The sequence below is a fragment of the Hemiscyllium ocellatum genome, chromosome 7 (genome assembly GCF_020745735.1).
Source record: "Hemiscyllium ocellatum isolate sHemOce1 chromosome 7, sHemOce1.pat.X.cur, whole genome shotgun sequence".
Taxonomy (NCBI): domain Eukaryota; kingdom Metazoa; phylum Chordata; class Chondrichthyes; order Orectolobiformes; family Hemiscylliidae; genus Hemiscyllium; species Hemiscyllium ocellatum.
The window spans coordinates 6,270,765-6,286,436 of NC_083407.1; the positions used below are offsets into that span (position 1 = coordinate 6,270,765).

Consider the following 15,672-nt stretch of genomic DNA (forward strand, 5'->3'; position numbering starts at 1 on the left):
CAAACATAAATAACTGGAAAATAACACATCAAAGGGAACTTCTCACCCTGCAGTGCTGTGAGAGAGAAAAAGGAAAACAGCAAAAATCTCTCTCCACTATAAATGAACAATTAACCACAGCCAGTGGGTCCCAGTTACTTTGTTCTCCTCTTGGGAAAGATTCTTTAATGCAGTGATTCCCACTCACAGACGGACCACAAGGGGGAAACATCTTCCTCTGATATATTGAGAGGATCACCAAAGGCACAGTAACCTTTACACAAATCAAAACTTCTTCAAAGCATTCTGCAAATATTATCGGGCCATGGCTGAGTAACCGGCATTCCTGTCCCTGAGTCGGCAGACCACGGCCAGACGGGTCCACTCTCATTCCAAGAGATATGACAAGCAAAGGCCAGGCCGACATTCCCAGTGCAGCAGCGACGGAGTACGTCACTGTCAGAGGTGCCATCCGTCGGGGGAGAGGTTAGACAAAAACTTTGTCTGCTGTGGACAAAAATTAGATCTTGTTGCTCATTTCACAGAGAGAGAGAGAGAGAGACAGGGATTCACCTCATGTCCTAGCAAATATTTAGCCTTTGAACATCAGAGAAGCACCTGAACTATCAGACCATGACACACTGGAGCACAAATAGGCCATTCAGCCCATCTGAATTTCATGTTCCTTGGATGCTGCCTGACCTGCTGTGCTTTAACCAGCAACACATTTTCAGCTCATTCAGCCCATCTGCACTACCATAGAATCATAGAGATGTACAGCATGAAAACAGACCTTTCGGTCCAATCATCCAGATTGACCAGATATCCTCAGTTAATCCAGTCCTATATGTCAGCACCCGGCCCATATCCCTCCAAACCCTTCCTATTCATATACCCATCCAAATGCCTTTTAAATATTGCAATTGTACCAGCCTCCACCACTTCCTCTGGCAGCTCATCCCATACACGTACCACCCTCTGTGTGAAAAGGTTGCCTCTTAGGTCTCTTTTATATCTTTTCCCTCTCACCCTAAATCTATACCCTCTATTCTGGACCCCCCGGCCCCAGGGAAAGAGCTTGTCTATTCACCAAAAGAGAAAATGCTGGAAAATCTCAGCAGGTCTGGCAGCATCTGTAAAGGAGAGAAAACAGCTGATGTTTCGAGTCTAACTGACCCTTTGTCAAAGCTGAGTCAAAGGGTCAGTTAAACTCGAAACGTCAGCTCTTTTCTCTCCTTACAGATGCTGCTAGACCTGCTGAGATTTTCCAGCATTTTCTCTTTGGTTTCAGATTCCAGTATCTGCAGTACCTTGTCTATTGACCCTATCCATGCTCCTCGTGATTTTTATAAACCCCTATACGGTAACCCCTCATGGAAGAGGGCAAAACACAGGTGACTACAGGCCAGTTAGCTTACTATCTGTTGTTGGCAAAATGTTAGTGTCTATTACTCAGGACGCAACAGCAAAATGTTTCAAAATGCATCATACGATCAGCTTCGTGAAGGGAAAATCACGCCTGGCAAATTTACCAGAATCTTCTGAGGAGGAAGCCCATGAGGATAGATAACAGGGAGGGATATGGATTTCCAGCAGGTGTTTGGTAAGGCACTGCACACTAGCTGCAAGGTAACAGCTCATGGTTTCAGGGTAGTTCTTATTAGCGTGGATAGAGGATTGGCTAACTCAAAGAAGACAGAGACTTGGGATTGGAGGCCTTTCTCAATATAGCAATCTATATTGAGTGGTGTGTCACTGGGCCACAATTACTTACAAAATATATGACTGACTCAGTGAGGAAAGTGTCGCCAAGGCTGAGATGACAAGGCAAGCAGTGAGGATGACACAAAGAGTTTGCAGAGAAATATAGACAGGCGAAAGCTTGGCAGATGGAATACAGTGTGGGGAAATGTGAGGTTATGCACTTTGGCAGAAAATGTAGAGGAACTGAAAGACTGCAGAAAACTACAGCACACCGGGATGGTCAGAATCCTTGTCCACAAATCACAAAAAGCTAACCATCCAAGTTCAGTGGGTATTAGGGAAGGCAAATGGAATGGTGGCCTTTATTCACAGCAAATGCAACATAAAAGTCGGGAGGTTTTGCTGAAACTATACAAGGTGACCTTATTGAAATGTTCAAGATTAGATTACATACAGTATGGAAACAGGCCCTTCGGCCCAACAAGTCCACACCAACCCGCCAAAGTGCAACCCACCCAGGCCCATTCCCCTACATTTACCCCTTCACCTAACAGTACGGGCAATTTAGCATGGCCAATTCACCTAACCTGCACATTTTGGGACTGTGGGCAGTCCCAGAGGAAACCCACGCAGACACGGGGAGAATGTGCAAACTCCAACAGTCAGTCGCCTGAGGTGGGAATTGAACCTGGGTCTCTGGCGCTGTGAGGGGGGCGTTGGGGGGGGTGGTGGGGTGGGGTGGGGGGTGGGCTGGGTCATTAATTATATTCAAGGCCGAGAGGGATTTTTAATCAGTAAGGATTGTGGCAAAAAGTTAGGAAAGTGGAGTTGAGGATTATCAAATCAGCCATAAGGACATTAGTTAGGCCACTTTTAGAATGCTAATATTTTTGCATCATGGTACACCCTGGGTAAGGGCCAGGAAGACTGGAGGGTAGCGAATGTTGTTCCCTTATTCAAGGAGGGCTGCGAAGATAAACCTGGAAACTATAGACCAGTAAGCCTTCAAATCTGTGGTAGGTAAGTTATTTAATAAGATTCTGAGGGATAAGATATACATGCATTTGGAAAGATGGGGTTTGATTAGGAGTAGAGTGTGTGTTGCTGGAAAAGCACAGCAGGTCAGGCTGCATCCAGGGAGCAGGAAAATCGATGTTTCGGGCCGGAGCTCTTCATCAGGAATCTGATTAGGAGTAGTCAGCATGGCTTTGTGAGTGGGAGATCATGCCTCATAAATTTGTTAAAGCTCTTTGATAAAGTGACCAGGAAGGTCGATGAGGGCAGGGCGGTAGAAGAGTCTATGTGAATTTCCGTAAGGCCTTTGATAAGGTTCCACATGGTAGGTTGCTCTGGAAGGTTTGGTCACACGGAATCCAGGGGGAGCTGGCAAATTGGATACATTATTGGCTTGATGGTAGAAAGCAGAGGGTAATAGTGGAAGGATGCTTGTTGGACTAGAGACCCTGAGGTGCACCTCAGGGATTGGTGCTGGGCACATTGCTGTTAGTTATCTATATCAATGATTTGAATGAGAATGTACAAGGCATGATCAGTAAGTTTGCTGATGACACTAAAATCGCTGACAGTGAGGGAAGTTTTCAGAAATTGCAGCAGGACCTTGATCAGCTGGGGAAGTGGGCTGAGAAATGCCAAATGGAGTTTAATATAAATTAGGGTAAGGTCTTGCATTTTGGAAAGTCAAATCAAGGTTGGAGTTTCATGGTGAATGGCACAGCCTTAAGGAGTGTAGTGGAACAGAGGAACCTTGGAGTTCAGGTGCACGGTTCTCTGAAAGTGGAGTCCAAGGTAGACAGGGCAGTGAAGGGGGCTTTTGGCACATTGACCTTCATCAGTCAGGGCAGTGAGTACAGAAATTGGAAAGTTATATTGCAGTTGTACAGGATGTTGGTGAGGCTGCACTAGGAGTATTGTGTTCAGTTTTGGTCACCTTGCTACAGGAAGGATGTTATTAAACTGGAAAGAGTGAAGAAGATGTCTACAAGGATGTTGCCAGGACTCAATGGTCTAAGTTAGAGGGGGAGGTTGGACAAACTAGGACATTTTATTTTTGAAGCACAGGGAGACTGAGGGGGGAATGTTACAGAGGTGTATAAGATCATGAGAGGCATAGAACATAGAACATTACAGGCTCTTTGGCCCTCGACGTTGTGCTGCCATGTGGAACCAATCAGAAGTCCATTTATTCTACACTATTCCATTTCGTCCATATATTTAGTCAATGACCATTTAAATGCCATTAAAGTTGGCAAGTCTACTACTGTTGCAGGCAGGACTTTCCACACCCCGTCTACTCTCCGAGTAAACAACCGACTTCTGACATTGACCTATACCTATCACCCGTCAATTTAAAGCTACGTCCCCTCATGCTAGCCATCACCATCCAAGGAAAAAGGCGCCCACTGTCCAACCTATCTAACCTCTAATGATCTTCTGTGTCTCAATTAAGTCACCTCTCAACCTTCTTCTCTCCAAAGAAAACAACCTCAAGTCATAGAGTCATAGAGATGTACGCATGGAAACAGACCCTTCGGTCCAACCTGTCCACGCCGACCAGATATCCCAACCCAATTTAGTCCCACCTGCCAGCACCCGGCCCATATCCCTCCAAACCCTTCCTATTCATATGCTCATCCAAATGCCTCTTAAATGTTGCAATTGTACCAGCCTCCACCACTTCCTCTGGCAGCTCATTCCATACCCGTACCACCCTCTGTGTAAAAATGTTGCCCCTTAGGTCTCTTTTATATCTTTCCCCTCTCACCATAAACCTATGCCCTCTAGTTCTGGACTCCCCGACCCCAGGGAAAAGACTTTGTCTATTTATCCCAACCATACCCCTCATAATTTTGTAAACCTCTATAAGGTCGCCCCTCAGCCTCTGATGCTCCAGGGAAAACAGCCTCAGCCTGTTCAGCCTCTCCAGCCTCTCCCTATGGCTCAAATCCTCCACCTTGGCAACATCCTTATAAATCTTCTCTGAATCTTTTCAAGTTTCACAGCATCTTTCCGATAGGAAGGAGACCAGAATTGCACGCAATATTCCAACAGTGGCCTAACCAATGTCCTGTACAGCCACAACATGACTTCCCATCTCCTGTACTCAATACTCTGACCAGTAAAGGAAAGCATACCAAATGTCTTATTCACTATCCTATCTACCTGCGACTCCACTTTCAAGGAGCTATGAACCTGCACTCCAAGGTCTCTTGGTTCAGCAACACTCCCTAGGACCTTACCATTAAGTGTATAAGTCAGCTAAGATTTGCTTTCCCAAAATGCATCACCTCACATTTATCTGAATTAAACTCCATCTGCCACTTCTCAGCCCATTGGCCCATCTGGTCAAGATCCTGTTTTAATCTGAGGTAACCCTCTTTGCTGCCCACTACACCTCCAATTTTGGTGTCATCTGCAAACTTACTAACAGTACCTCTTATGCTCACACCCAAATCATTTATGTAAATGACAAAAAGTAGAGGACCCAGCACCGATCCTTGTGGCACTCCACTGGTCACAGGCCTCCAGTCTGAAAAACAACCCTCCACCACCACCCTCTGTCTTCTACCTTTGAGTCGGTTCTGTATCCAAATGGCGAGTTCTCCCTGTATTCCATGAGATCTAACCTGGCTCATCAGTGTTCCATGGGGAACCTTGTCGAACGCCTTCTTGAAGTCCATATAGATCACATCTACCGCTCTGCCTTCATCAATCCTCTTTGTTACTTCCTCAAAAAACTCAATCAAGTTTGGGAGACATGATTTCCCACGCACAAAGCCATGTTGACTATCCCTAATCAGTTCTTGCCTTTCCAAATACATGTTCATTCTGTCCCTCAGGATTCCCTTCAACAACTTGCCCACCACCGAGGTCAGGCTTACTGGTCGATAGTCTGTTAGCCAACCTCCAGTCATTCGGCACCTCACCTGTGATTATTGATGATACAAATATCTCAGCAAGAGGCCCAGCAATCACTTCTCTAGCTTCCCACAGAGTTCTAGGGTACACCTGATCAGGTCCTGGGGATTTATCCACCTTTAACCATTTCAAGACATCCAGCACTTCCTCCTCTGTAATAGGGACATTTTGCAAGATGTCACCATCTATTTCCTTACAGTTTATATCTTCCATATCCTTTTCCACAGTAAATACTAATGCAAAATATTTATTTAGTATCTCCCCCATTTTCTGCGGCTCCACACAAAGGCTGCCTTGCTGATCTTTGAGGGGCCCTATTCTCTTCCTAGTTACCCTTTTGTCCTTAACATATTTGTAAAACCCCTTTGGATTCTCCTTAATTCTATTTGCCAAAGCTATCTCATGTCCCCGTTTTTCCCTCCTGATTTCCCTCTTCAGTATACTTCTACTTCCTTTATATTCTTCTAAGGATTCACTCGATCTATCCTGCCTTTACCTGACATATGCTTCCTTCTTTTTCTCAACCATCCCTCAATTTCTTTAGTCATCCAGCATTCCCTATACCTACCAGCCTTCCCTTTCACCTTGACAGGAATACACTGTCTCTGGATTCTTGTTATCTCATTTCTGAAGGCTTCCCATTTTCCAGCCGTCCCTTTACCTGCGAACATCTGCCCCCAATCAGCTTTCGAATGTTCTTGCCTAATACCGACAAAATTGGCCTTTCTCCAATTTAGAACTTCAACTTTTAGATCTGGTCTATCCTCTTCCATCACTATTTTAAAATGAATAGAATTATGGTTGCTGGCCCCAAAATGCTCCCCCACTGACACCTCAGTAACCTGCCCTGCCTTATTTCCCAAGAGTAGATCAAGTTTTGCACCTTCTCTAGTAGGTACATCCACATACTGAATGAGAAAATATTCTTGTACACACTTAAGAAATTCCTCTCCATCTAAACCCTTAACACTATGGCAGTCCCAGTCTATGTTTGGAAAGTTAAAATCCCCTACCATAACCACCCTATTATTCTTACAGATAGCTGAGATCTCCTTACAAGTTTGTTTCTCAATTTCCCTCTGACTATTAGGGGATCTATAATACAATCCCAATCAGGTGATCATCCCTTTCTTATTTCTCAGTTCCACCCAAATAACTTCCTTGGATGTATTTCTGGGAATATCCTCCCTCAGCACAGCTGTAATGCTATCCCTCATCAAAAACGCCACTCCCCCTCCTCTCTTGCCTCCCTTTCTATCCTTCCTGTAGCATTTGTATCCTGGAATATTAAGCTGTCAGTCCTGCCCATCCCTGAGCCATGTTTCTGTAATTGCTATGATATCCCAGTCCCATGTTCCTAATCATGCCTTGAGTTCATCTGACTTCCCTGTTAGGCCTCTTGCATTTAATAAATAAATACAGTTTAATTTCCCTCAGCCTTTCCTCATAAGACCTTCCCTCCATACCAGGCAACATCCTAGTAAATCTCCTCTGAACCCTTTCCAAAGATTCCACATCCTTCCTATAAAGCGGTGACCAGAATTGTACGCAATTACAGTGGTAGTTACTTTATTTCTTTCCTGCCCTGGAATATTGCAGATTTTTGGAATACCTTTACTGCCTTCCACTGTGAAGACTGATGCAAGATATTTATTCACCTCCCCTGCCATCTCCTGCTTCCTATTGTTGTTTCCCCAGCCTCATTCTCTGAAGTGCCCATGTTCACTAAGGCTTCAGCGCCTGCTGCCTGTTTTGATGGCACTGGTTTCCTCGAGGATTGTTTACCCTGACATTATTCATTAATCCGGCCTCATTACACTTCCCCAGAACTGTCCCCTCACTATTGGAAATTTCCATTTCCCAGGAGAAAGTGAGGACTGCAGATGCTGGAGATCAGAGCTGAAAATGTGTTGCTGGAAAAGCGCAGGTCAGGCAGCATCCAAGGAGCAGGAGAATCGGTGTTTCGGGCATAAGCCTGATTCCTGAAGAAGGGCTCATGCCCAAAAAGTCATATTTCCATTTACCCCGAGCCTCCCCCACTCTGTCCATGACGGAAAAAGTTCCAGATTTCCTTTGCCCCTTTGTGTGAACACATCCTTCCTGACATCAGCCTTTGGTCAATTTTTAAGGTTCTGCCCTCACCAACACACACAGTCCCATGTCCCCTTCCAACCTCCCATCGGAGAGAATGGTTCCTCTCTATCCACCTTACCAAATCCTTTAATATTCTGCAATAACACCTCAATCTGATACTTCTTAAACTCATTCATGATATTAAGGCAGCCCTGACATTTGTTGTCCATTCCTCATTGGTTTATACCTCAGTGAATAGGAACCTTGCCAGCCCCTCTCACCACCCCCTCCCCACCTCTGGATCACTTTGGGGAATCAGCAGGGATCACACGTTCAAATCCAACCCTTAGAATTGCAAATTTTTCTCAGTTATGACAACCACGATTGATTATGATGAAGAGCCACTAATGTCCTTCAGCAAAGGAATTGCCTCCCTAGGGGCATTGTGGGTCTACCTACAGCACAGGGTAAAGGAAGGTGGAGGCCAAAACCTGGCAGAGTGGCAAAATCAAAAACCAAGATGGCATTGTGGGCCTTCCTTGAGGGCATTGTGGGTCAACGTGTGGCACATGGACTGCAACGGTTCAAGAAGGCAGCGCACCCCCACCTTCTCAAGGGGCAACTAGGGTCGGGCGATAAATGCCGGGCCCAGCCAGTGATGCTGATGCCTCATGAGTGAGTAACAAACAAAATCCGCCATCCTTGCCTGGTCTGGCTTACGTGTAACTCCAGGCCAATAGCAACAGGGCTGACTTTTAATTGCCCTCTGAAATGTTCCTGCAAGGCACTCCATTCAAGTGAAAAAAAGTTAGGGATGGACAATTAATAATGGCTTGGTCAGCATCACCCACATCCCATGACAGAATTAAGAGAAAGTGAAGGAGTTTAGAGAGCGGAGAATGTTGTGTGGTGCTGGAAGAGACTACCAAGGTTGGAATGGATTTGGAGGACGAGAGATTTGAAACTGAGTTGTTGTTGGATGGAGCTATTCCTGGAATGGTAGGACTTACGTATGGAGAGAGACTGGATCAGTTAGGACAATATTCACTGGGGTTTAGAAAAATGAGGGGGATCTCAAAGAGACCTCTAACATTCTAACAGGAAGTAGACTGGGTAAACACAGGATGGATGTTCCTAATGACCAGGGAGTTCCAAACCAGGGGAAGGTCACAATCTAACGATATGGGGTAGGCCATTTCGGACTGAGCTGAGGAGAAATATCTTCACACAGAGAGTGGGGGGAATGTGGAATTCTCTGTTACAGGATGTGTTTGAGGCCAAAAGGTTCAATGTTTGCGAAGATGAGTTTGACACAGATCTTCTTTTTTGTGCCCTACGCTGGGCCTTGGAAGGAGCTCTGGAGTCAGTCTCACTCCCTCCTAATCCCTCACACCTGCACATTCCACATCAAAACAACACACTGAGTGAAATCAGATTGCTATCCCCTCGCCCTATTCTTTCAGTGAGTCTCTTTGATCTGTGTGCCCCTGGTTACCAACCCTCCTGGAAACACAAACTCCTCATTTATTCTATGAGGGAATATTTTGGCCCATTGTTCCTGCACCAGCTCTTCAAATGAGCTTCATTACAAAGTTCAGCATCAGCTTCTTGCTCTTATATTCTATGCTCTTATTAATAAAGTTGAGAACATTGTGTGCTTTATTAACAACTCTCTCGCCCTGTCCTGCCACCTTCAATGATCTATGCACATAAACCCCCAGCTCCCTCTGCTCCTGCACCCCTGTAGAATGTACCCCCTACTTTATATTGGTTTTCAATGTTCTTCTTAACAAAGGGCATCACATCACAGTTCCCTGCATTGAACCTCATCTGTACCTGTCCCTTTGGAGTTGTCCCTTCATTCCTGATGAAGGGCTTATGCTCGAAATATCGAATTCTCTATTCCTGAGATGCTGCCTGGCCTGCTGTGCTTTGACCAGCAACGTATTTGCACCTTTGGAGTTGCACATTGTCCTCCTCACAGTTTACAATCCTTCCAAGCTTCATTCCAAACTTTGAAACCAGCTGCTGCACACCAAGATCCAGATCATTGAGACAAATCAGGAAAAGCAAGAGACCCAACCCTGACCTACTCCAAATCCTCCTCCAGCCCGATTGTGGATCTGCCTTTCCCAGGAATCACTCTGGTGAACTTTTGCTGCACTCCCTCCACAGACAGGACATCCTTGCTCAGATACAGAGACCAACACAGCACACAAAACTCCAGGGGTGGTCTCACCAAGGCCCTGCACAACTGTAGCAAAGCATCCCTGCTCCTGTAGCAAATCCTCTCGCGATGAAGGTCCAACATCCCATTCACTTTATTCACCGGCTACTGCTCCTGCCAATTTACAGTGTCAGAGTCCTGGCTGGCTTCCCACCTCCATCCACCATGAACCAGCACTCCCATAGATACCATGTCACAGGTCAGACCAACTCCCAATCACCCATCATCCCCTGTTGCTCGGTCCAACAACAACTCAATTACTAAACTCCCATCCTTGTTTGCAACTCCATTTCTATCTCTGTGACCTCCTCCAACTGGAGACAGAGATAGTTAGGTTCTTGATTAGTAAGGGGGGGGGGGGTCAAGGATTATGGGGAGAAGGTGGGAGAATGGGGGGTTGAGAAACATCTCAGCCTTCTATGCTCTGAGCAGAACAATCCCAGCTTCGACTGACGGTTACTTAACCTTATGTAGATTCCTGATCAAAAGCGATGCTAGTGAGTTTTGAGAAGAATTTTAGCTCTGGTTGAGGTTCTGGATGTAGGTTTACTCGCTGAGCTGGAAGGTTCATTCTCAGATGTTTCATCACCATACAAAGTAACATTTTCAGTGGGCCTCCGGACGAAACACTGCTGATGATTCCTGCTTTCTAATTATATGTTTGGGTTTCTTTGGTTTGGTGATGTCATTTCCTGTGATGATGCCATTTCCTGTTTTTTTTTTCTCAGAGTGTGGTAAATGGGGTCCAAGTCAATATGTTTGTTGGTAGAGTTCCGGTTGGAATGCCATACTTCTAGGAATTCTCGCGCATGTCTCTGTTTGGCTTGTCCTAGGATGGATGTGTTGTCCCTGTCGAAATGGTGTCCTTCCTTATCTGTACGTAAGGATACTAGTGTGAGAGGATTATGTCATTTTGTGGCTAGTTGATGTTCATGTATCCTGGTGGCTAGTTTTCTGCCTGTTTGTCCAATGTAGTGTTTGTTACAGTTCTTGCACGGTATTTTGTAATTGACTTTAATTTTGCTTGTTGTCTGTGTAGGGTCTTTCAAGTTCATTAGATGCTGTTTTAGTGTGTTGGTGGGTTTGTGGGCTACTGTGATGCCAAGGGGTCTGAGTAGTCTGGCAGTCATTTCCGAGATGTCTTTGATGTAACAGAAAGCAGGAGTCATCAGCAGTGCTTCGTCCGGAGGCTCACTGAAGATGTTGTCTAGTATGGTGACGAAACATCTGAAAATGAACCTTCCAGCTCAGTGGGCAAACCTACACCCAAAAGTGGCTGTGATTCAGTGTCACTCTGGGTACCACGACATTAACTGTTGAAACCAGTGATGAGAACTGGGATGAGGCCATTCAGCTCCTTGAGCCTTCCCCACCATTCAATCAGACAATGGCTGCTCAGTGACTTGACTCCACTCTATTTTGTATTATATCCCATGTGTCTTTGGGTAACAAAAATCTATCTCAAGGCACAGGAGCAGAATGAGACCATTTGGCCCATCAAGTCTGCTCATGGCTGATATGTTTCTCAACCCCATTGTCCTGTCTTCTTCCCCTCACTCATCAAGGACCTATCTATAGGGTGGAATCCCCACAGTGTGGAAACAAACCATTCGGCCCAACAAGTCCATACCGAACCTCCAAAGAGTATCCCACCCAGACCTCTATGCTATCCCCACGGCTAACACACCTAACCTACACATCCTTGGACACTATGGATGATTTAGCATGGCCAATCCACCTGACCACTTTGGACTGTGGGAGGAAACCGGAGCAAACCCAGGCAGAAACAGGGAAAATGTGCAAACTCCACACAGACAGTTGCCTGAGGCAGGAATCGAAATCTGACCACTGAGCCACTGTGCTGCCCTGGCCTAAAGGCACTCAATGACTTGGCCTCCACAGCCCTCTGCCGCAATCAGTTCCACAGATTCACCACCCTCTGGCTGAAGAAATCCCTCCTTATCTCAGTTCTAAAGGGCTGTCCCTTCGCTCTGAAGCTGTGCCCTTGGGTCCTAGTCCCTCCTTCTAATGCAAACATTTTCCCCACGTCCACTCTATCCAGGCCTGTAAATTTCAATCAGACTTCCCCCTTCCCTCAGACCCAGAGTCCTCAACCACTCCTTGCATGACAAGCCCCTTGTTCCTGAAATCGTTCTTGTAAACCTCCTCTGGGCCCCCTCTGACACCAGCACATCCTTCCTTAGATACAGGGAACAAACTGCTCACAATGTTCCAAATGCCGTCTGACCAGAGCCTTATACAGCCTCAGCAGTATATCCCCACTCTTGTATTCTAGCCCACTTGAAATGAACGCTAACATTGCTTTGCTTTCCCAACTGCCACACAAATCCTGAATTAGGATTCCCAAGCCCCTTTGCGCTTCAAATTTCTGAAGTCTTTCCCCACTTAAAAAATAGTCTATTCTTCCTGCCAAAGCATATAACCTCACACTTCCCCCACATTGTATTCTGTCTGTCAGGTCTTTGCCCACTCTCCCAGCCTGTCCAAGTCCTTCTGCAACCTCCCCAGTTCCTCAACATGACCTGTCCCTCCATCGATCTTTGTGTCGGCTGTAAACATGGCGACAATGTCCTCAGTTCCTTTGTCCAAAAGGGAAGTCACATCAGTCTCAGATTCCAAATCAACAATTAAACAATTATTTCCACGTATGGAGTCAGATATTACGAGGGGGGCATAGCTTTAAATTAAGGGGAGGTAGGTATAGGACAGATGTTAAGGGTAGATTCTTTACTCAGCGAGTCGTGAGTCCATGGAATGCCCTGCCAGTAGCAGTGGTGGACTCTCCCTCTTTATGGGCATTTAAACGGGCATTGGACAGGCATATAGAGGATAGTGGGCTAGTGTAGGTTAGGTGGGCTTGGATCGGCGCAACATCGAGGGCTGTATTTTTCTATGTTCTATGTTCTAAACCAGCATCAGTTCCCATTGAGGGAAGAGAGTTTCCTAGAAATCCCCCACAATTTACATGAGGGAGTGTTCACTAATTTGAGAGGAAGGGTCACTCGACCCAAAACATTAACTCTGATTTCTCTTCACAGATGCGGCCAGACCTGCTGAGTTTTTCCAGCAATTTCTGTTCTTGCTTCTGGTTTCCAGCATCCGCAGTTCTTTCAGTTTGTTTTCATTCCTGAATGTCCCGGCTCAAACCTTTTGGCTTGGCTCTGTACCCCCACAACCTGAATCCCTCAGCACGACCCAAAATCTTCTCTTTCATCTTTACAAATTCGTGGGCAGCACGAAGGCACAGCAGTTAGCACTGCTGCCTCACAGCGCCAGAGACCCGGGTTCAATTCCCGCCAGTCAGGCGACTGTGTGGAGTTTGCACATTCTCCCTGTGTCTGCGTGGATTTCCTCCGGGTGTTCTGGTTTCCTCCCACAGTCCAAAGATGTGCAGGTCAGGTGAATTGGCCATGCTAAATTGCCCGTAGTGTTAGGCGAAGGGGTAAATGTAGGGGAATAGGTCTGGGTGGGTTGTGGGTCGGTGTGGACTTGTTGGACCAAAGGGTCTGTTTCCACACTAAGTAATCTAACAAATCTCCAAGCAAGGAGGAGGTGCCTGCTTCTCCATTCTGATCTGATATAACCTCAGCTCTACAGTCCTGCCCAGCCTGATAATCTTCCATCCTCTTGGTCATCACAAATCTATTTCCCTCTGCCTTAAAAATTGTGAAAGATTCTACATTCACTGCCTTCTGAGGAAAGAATTCCAAAGTCTCCCAACTTTGTGAGAGAAATGATGTCTCTCATCTCTGTCTTAAATGGGTGCCAAGGACTGCAGATGCTGGAAACCAAATGGTTCTGTTCCTGATGAAGGGCTTTTGCCCAAAACATCGTTTTTCCTGCTTCTCGGATGCTGCCTGAGCTGCTGTGCTTTTCCAGCACCACTCTAATCTAGTCTCTGATTGTTAACTTTGTACATCCCAGTCCAACACCGACATCTCCAAATCATTGCTAATGTTGATCTCTCTGCCTTGTACAATGCTCCCTGTATGCCTCTGACTAAATCTTTTGTTCTGGGGGGTGGGGGTGGGAAGGAAGGGTGGTCTCCTGCTGATCTGTCTGTACTGCGCCGGAACAAATCTTTTCAGTGTACCCTGGTACACCTGACAATAAATTAATCAAACAATCAATCAACTCTCCCCCCGCAGCTCTTCACCCCCCCCACCCCTCACCCCCCCCATGTGTGTGAGATAACATCTCTGAGCAGATTCTTGATGAAAAATACTGAATGCAGAAAGAGAACTTGCAGAGTTGAACAAGTGAGCTGTACTTGGGAATCTAGCGGTGTGGGGCTAATGTCCCTACCTCTGAACGGAGGTCAGAGATCACATGACACCAGGCTATAGGACAATAGTCAAAAGTGTGGTGCTGGAAAAGCACAGCCAGCCAGTGTGCATCAGACATCACCAGTCCTGATGCTTATGCTCGAAACGTCGACTCTCCTGCTCCCCAGGGTCCCCACTCCTCACCCCCTCCCCCAGGGTACCCACTCCCCAGCCCTCCCCTAGGGTCCCCACTCCCCACCCTCTTCCCCCAGAGTCTCCACTCCCTCCCTCAGGGTCGCCACTCCCCACCACCTTCCCCAGGGTCCCCACCCCCCACTACCCACCCCATCCCCCAGGGTCCTCACTCCCCACTCCCTCCCCCAGGGTCCTCACTCCCAGGGTCCTCACTCCCTCCCCACCCCCTTCCCCAGAGTCCCCACTCCCTCCCACAGGGTCCCCACCCCCTCCCCCAAGGTCCTCACTCCCCAGCCCTCCCCCAGGGTCCTCACTCCCCAGCCCTCCCCCAGGGTCCTCACTCCCTCCCCCAGGGTCCCCACTCCCTCCCACAGGGTCTCCACCCCCTTCCCCAGGGTCCTCACTCCCCAGCCCTCTCCCAGGGTCCCCACTCCCTCTCCCAGGGTCCCCACCCCCTCTCCCAGGGTCCCCACTGCCCACCCCCAGGGTCCTCACTCCCCAGCCCTCCCCCAGGGTCCCCACTCCCCACCCCCTCCTCCCCCAGGGTCCCCCCCGGGTCCTACCTTCCACCTCCAGCACAGCCAGCACGGCCGAGGAGCGGCACTCCCCGAGGGGGTTCCGGGCGATGCAGGTGTACACCCCCGCGTCGGCGGCTTTGCAATCCCGGATCCAGAGCGCTCCGTACTCGCCGCTCTCCCGGGCCAGGCACACGTTGTTCCGGTACCAGGCCAGGGTGGGCGCCGGGCTCCCGCTCACCGACACCTTCAGCCCGATGTCGCAGCCGGCGCCCACCGCCGCGTTCTTCAGCTTCCGCAGAAACGCCGGGGCCCCGGGCACCGTCCGCTCGCCGCCGGGCCCCCTCTGCCGCTTCGGGGGAGGTGGGGCCGGGACCCCGTCAGTCCGCCTGACCCTCCCGGGGGACACGGGTACATCGCTGCTCTTCTGCAGGGTCAGGGTGGTCTGCACGGTATGCATGGGTCACAAATACTACCCCCTCCCTGGGCAAAACCTGCAGCGGCTTGGAAAACCAGGAGACCCACCTGGGGATGGTACAACCTGACCCTTCACTAATACAATCCCAGTTCATACACTAAAGGGTGACAGAGAGGGAGGGGAGGGAGGCCAGATAATCTTTAAAAGAAAACTTATTGGAACTTTCTGCACTTTGAAAACTTTTCATCTAAGTTTGTTCGCTGAGCTGCAGTTTAAGCTGAGCTATAAAATCTTCCCAAAACTTTTAATAGTAAATTAAAGCCAGCCTTAATAATAAAT

At 47.7% G+C, this 15,672-nt stretch overlaps 1 protein-coding gene across 1 annotated transcript in view; it reads right to left on the bottom strand.

Annotated features, from left to right (window-relative positions):
- Nucleotides 1–15,375, bottom strand: part of LOC132817311 (striated muscle preferentially expressed protein kinase-like) — a 123,573-nt gene extending 108,198 nt beyond the window's left edge. The window contains exon 1 of the mRNA XM_060827722.1: nucleotides 14,964–15,375. Within this exon, the coding sequence (XP_060683705.1) occupies nucleotides 14,964–15,375 (412 nt within the window). The remainder of the gene's footprint in view (nucleotides 1–14,963) is intronic.
- Nucleotides 15,376–15,672: the final 297 nt, after the last annotated feature.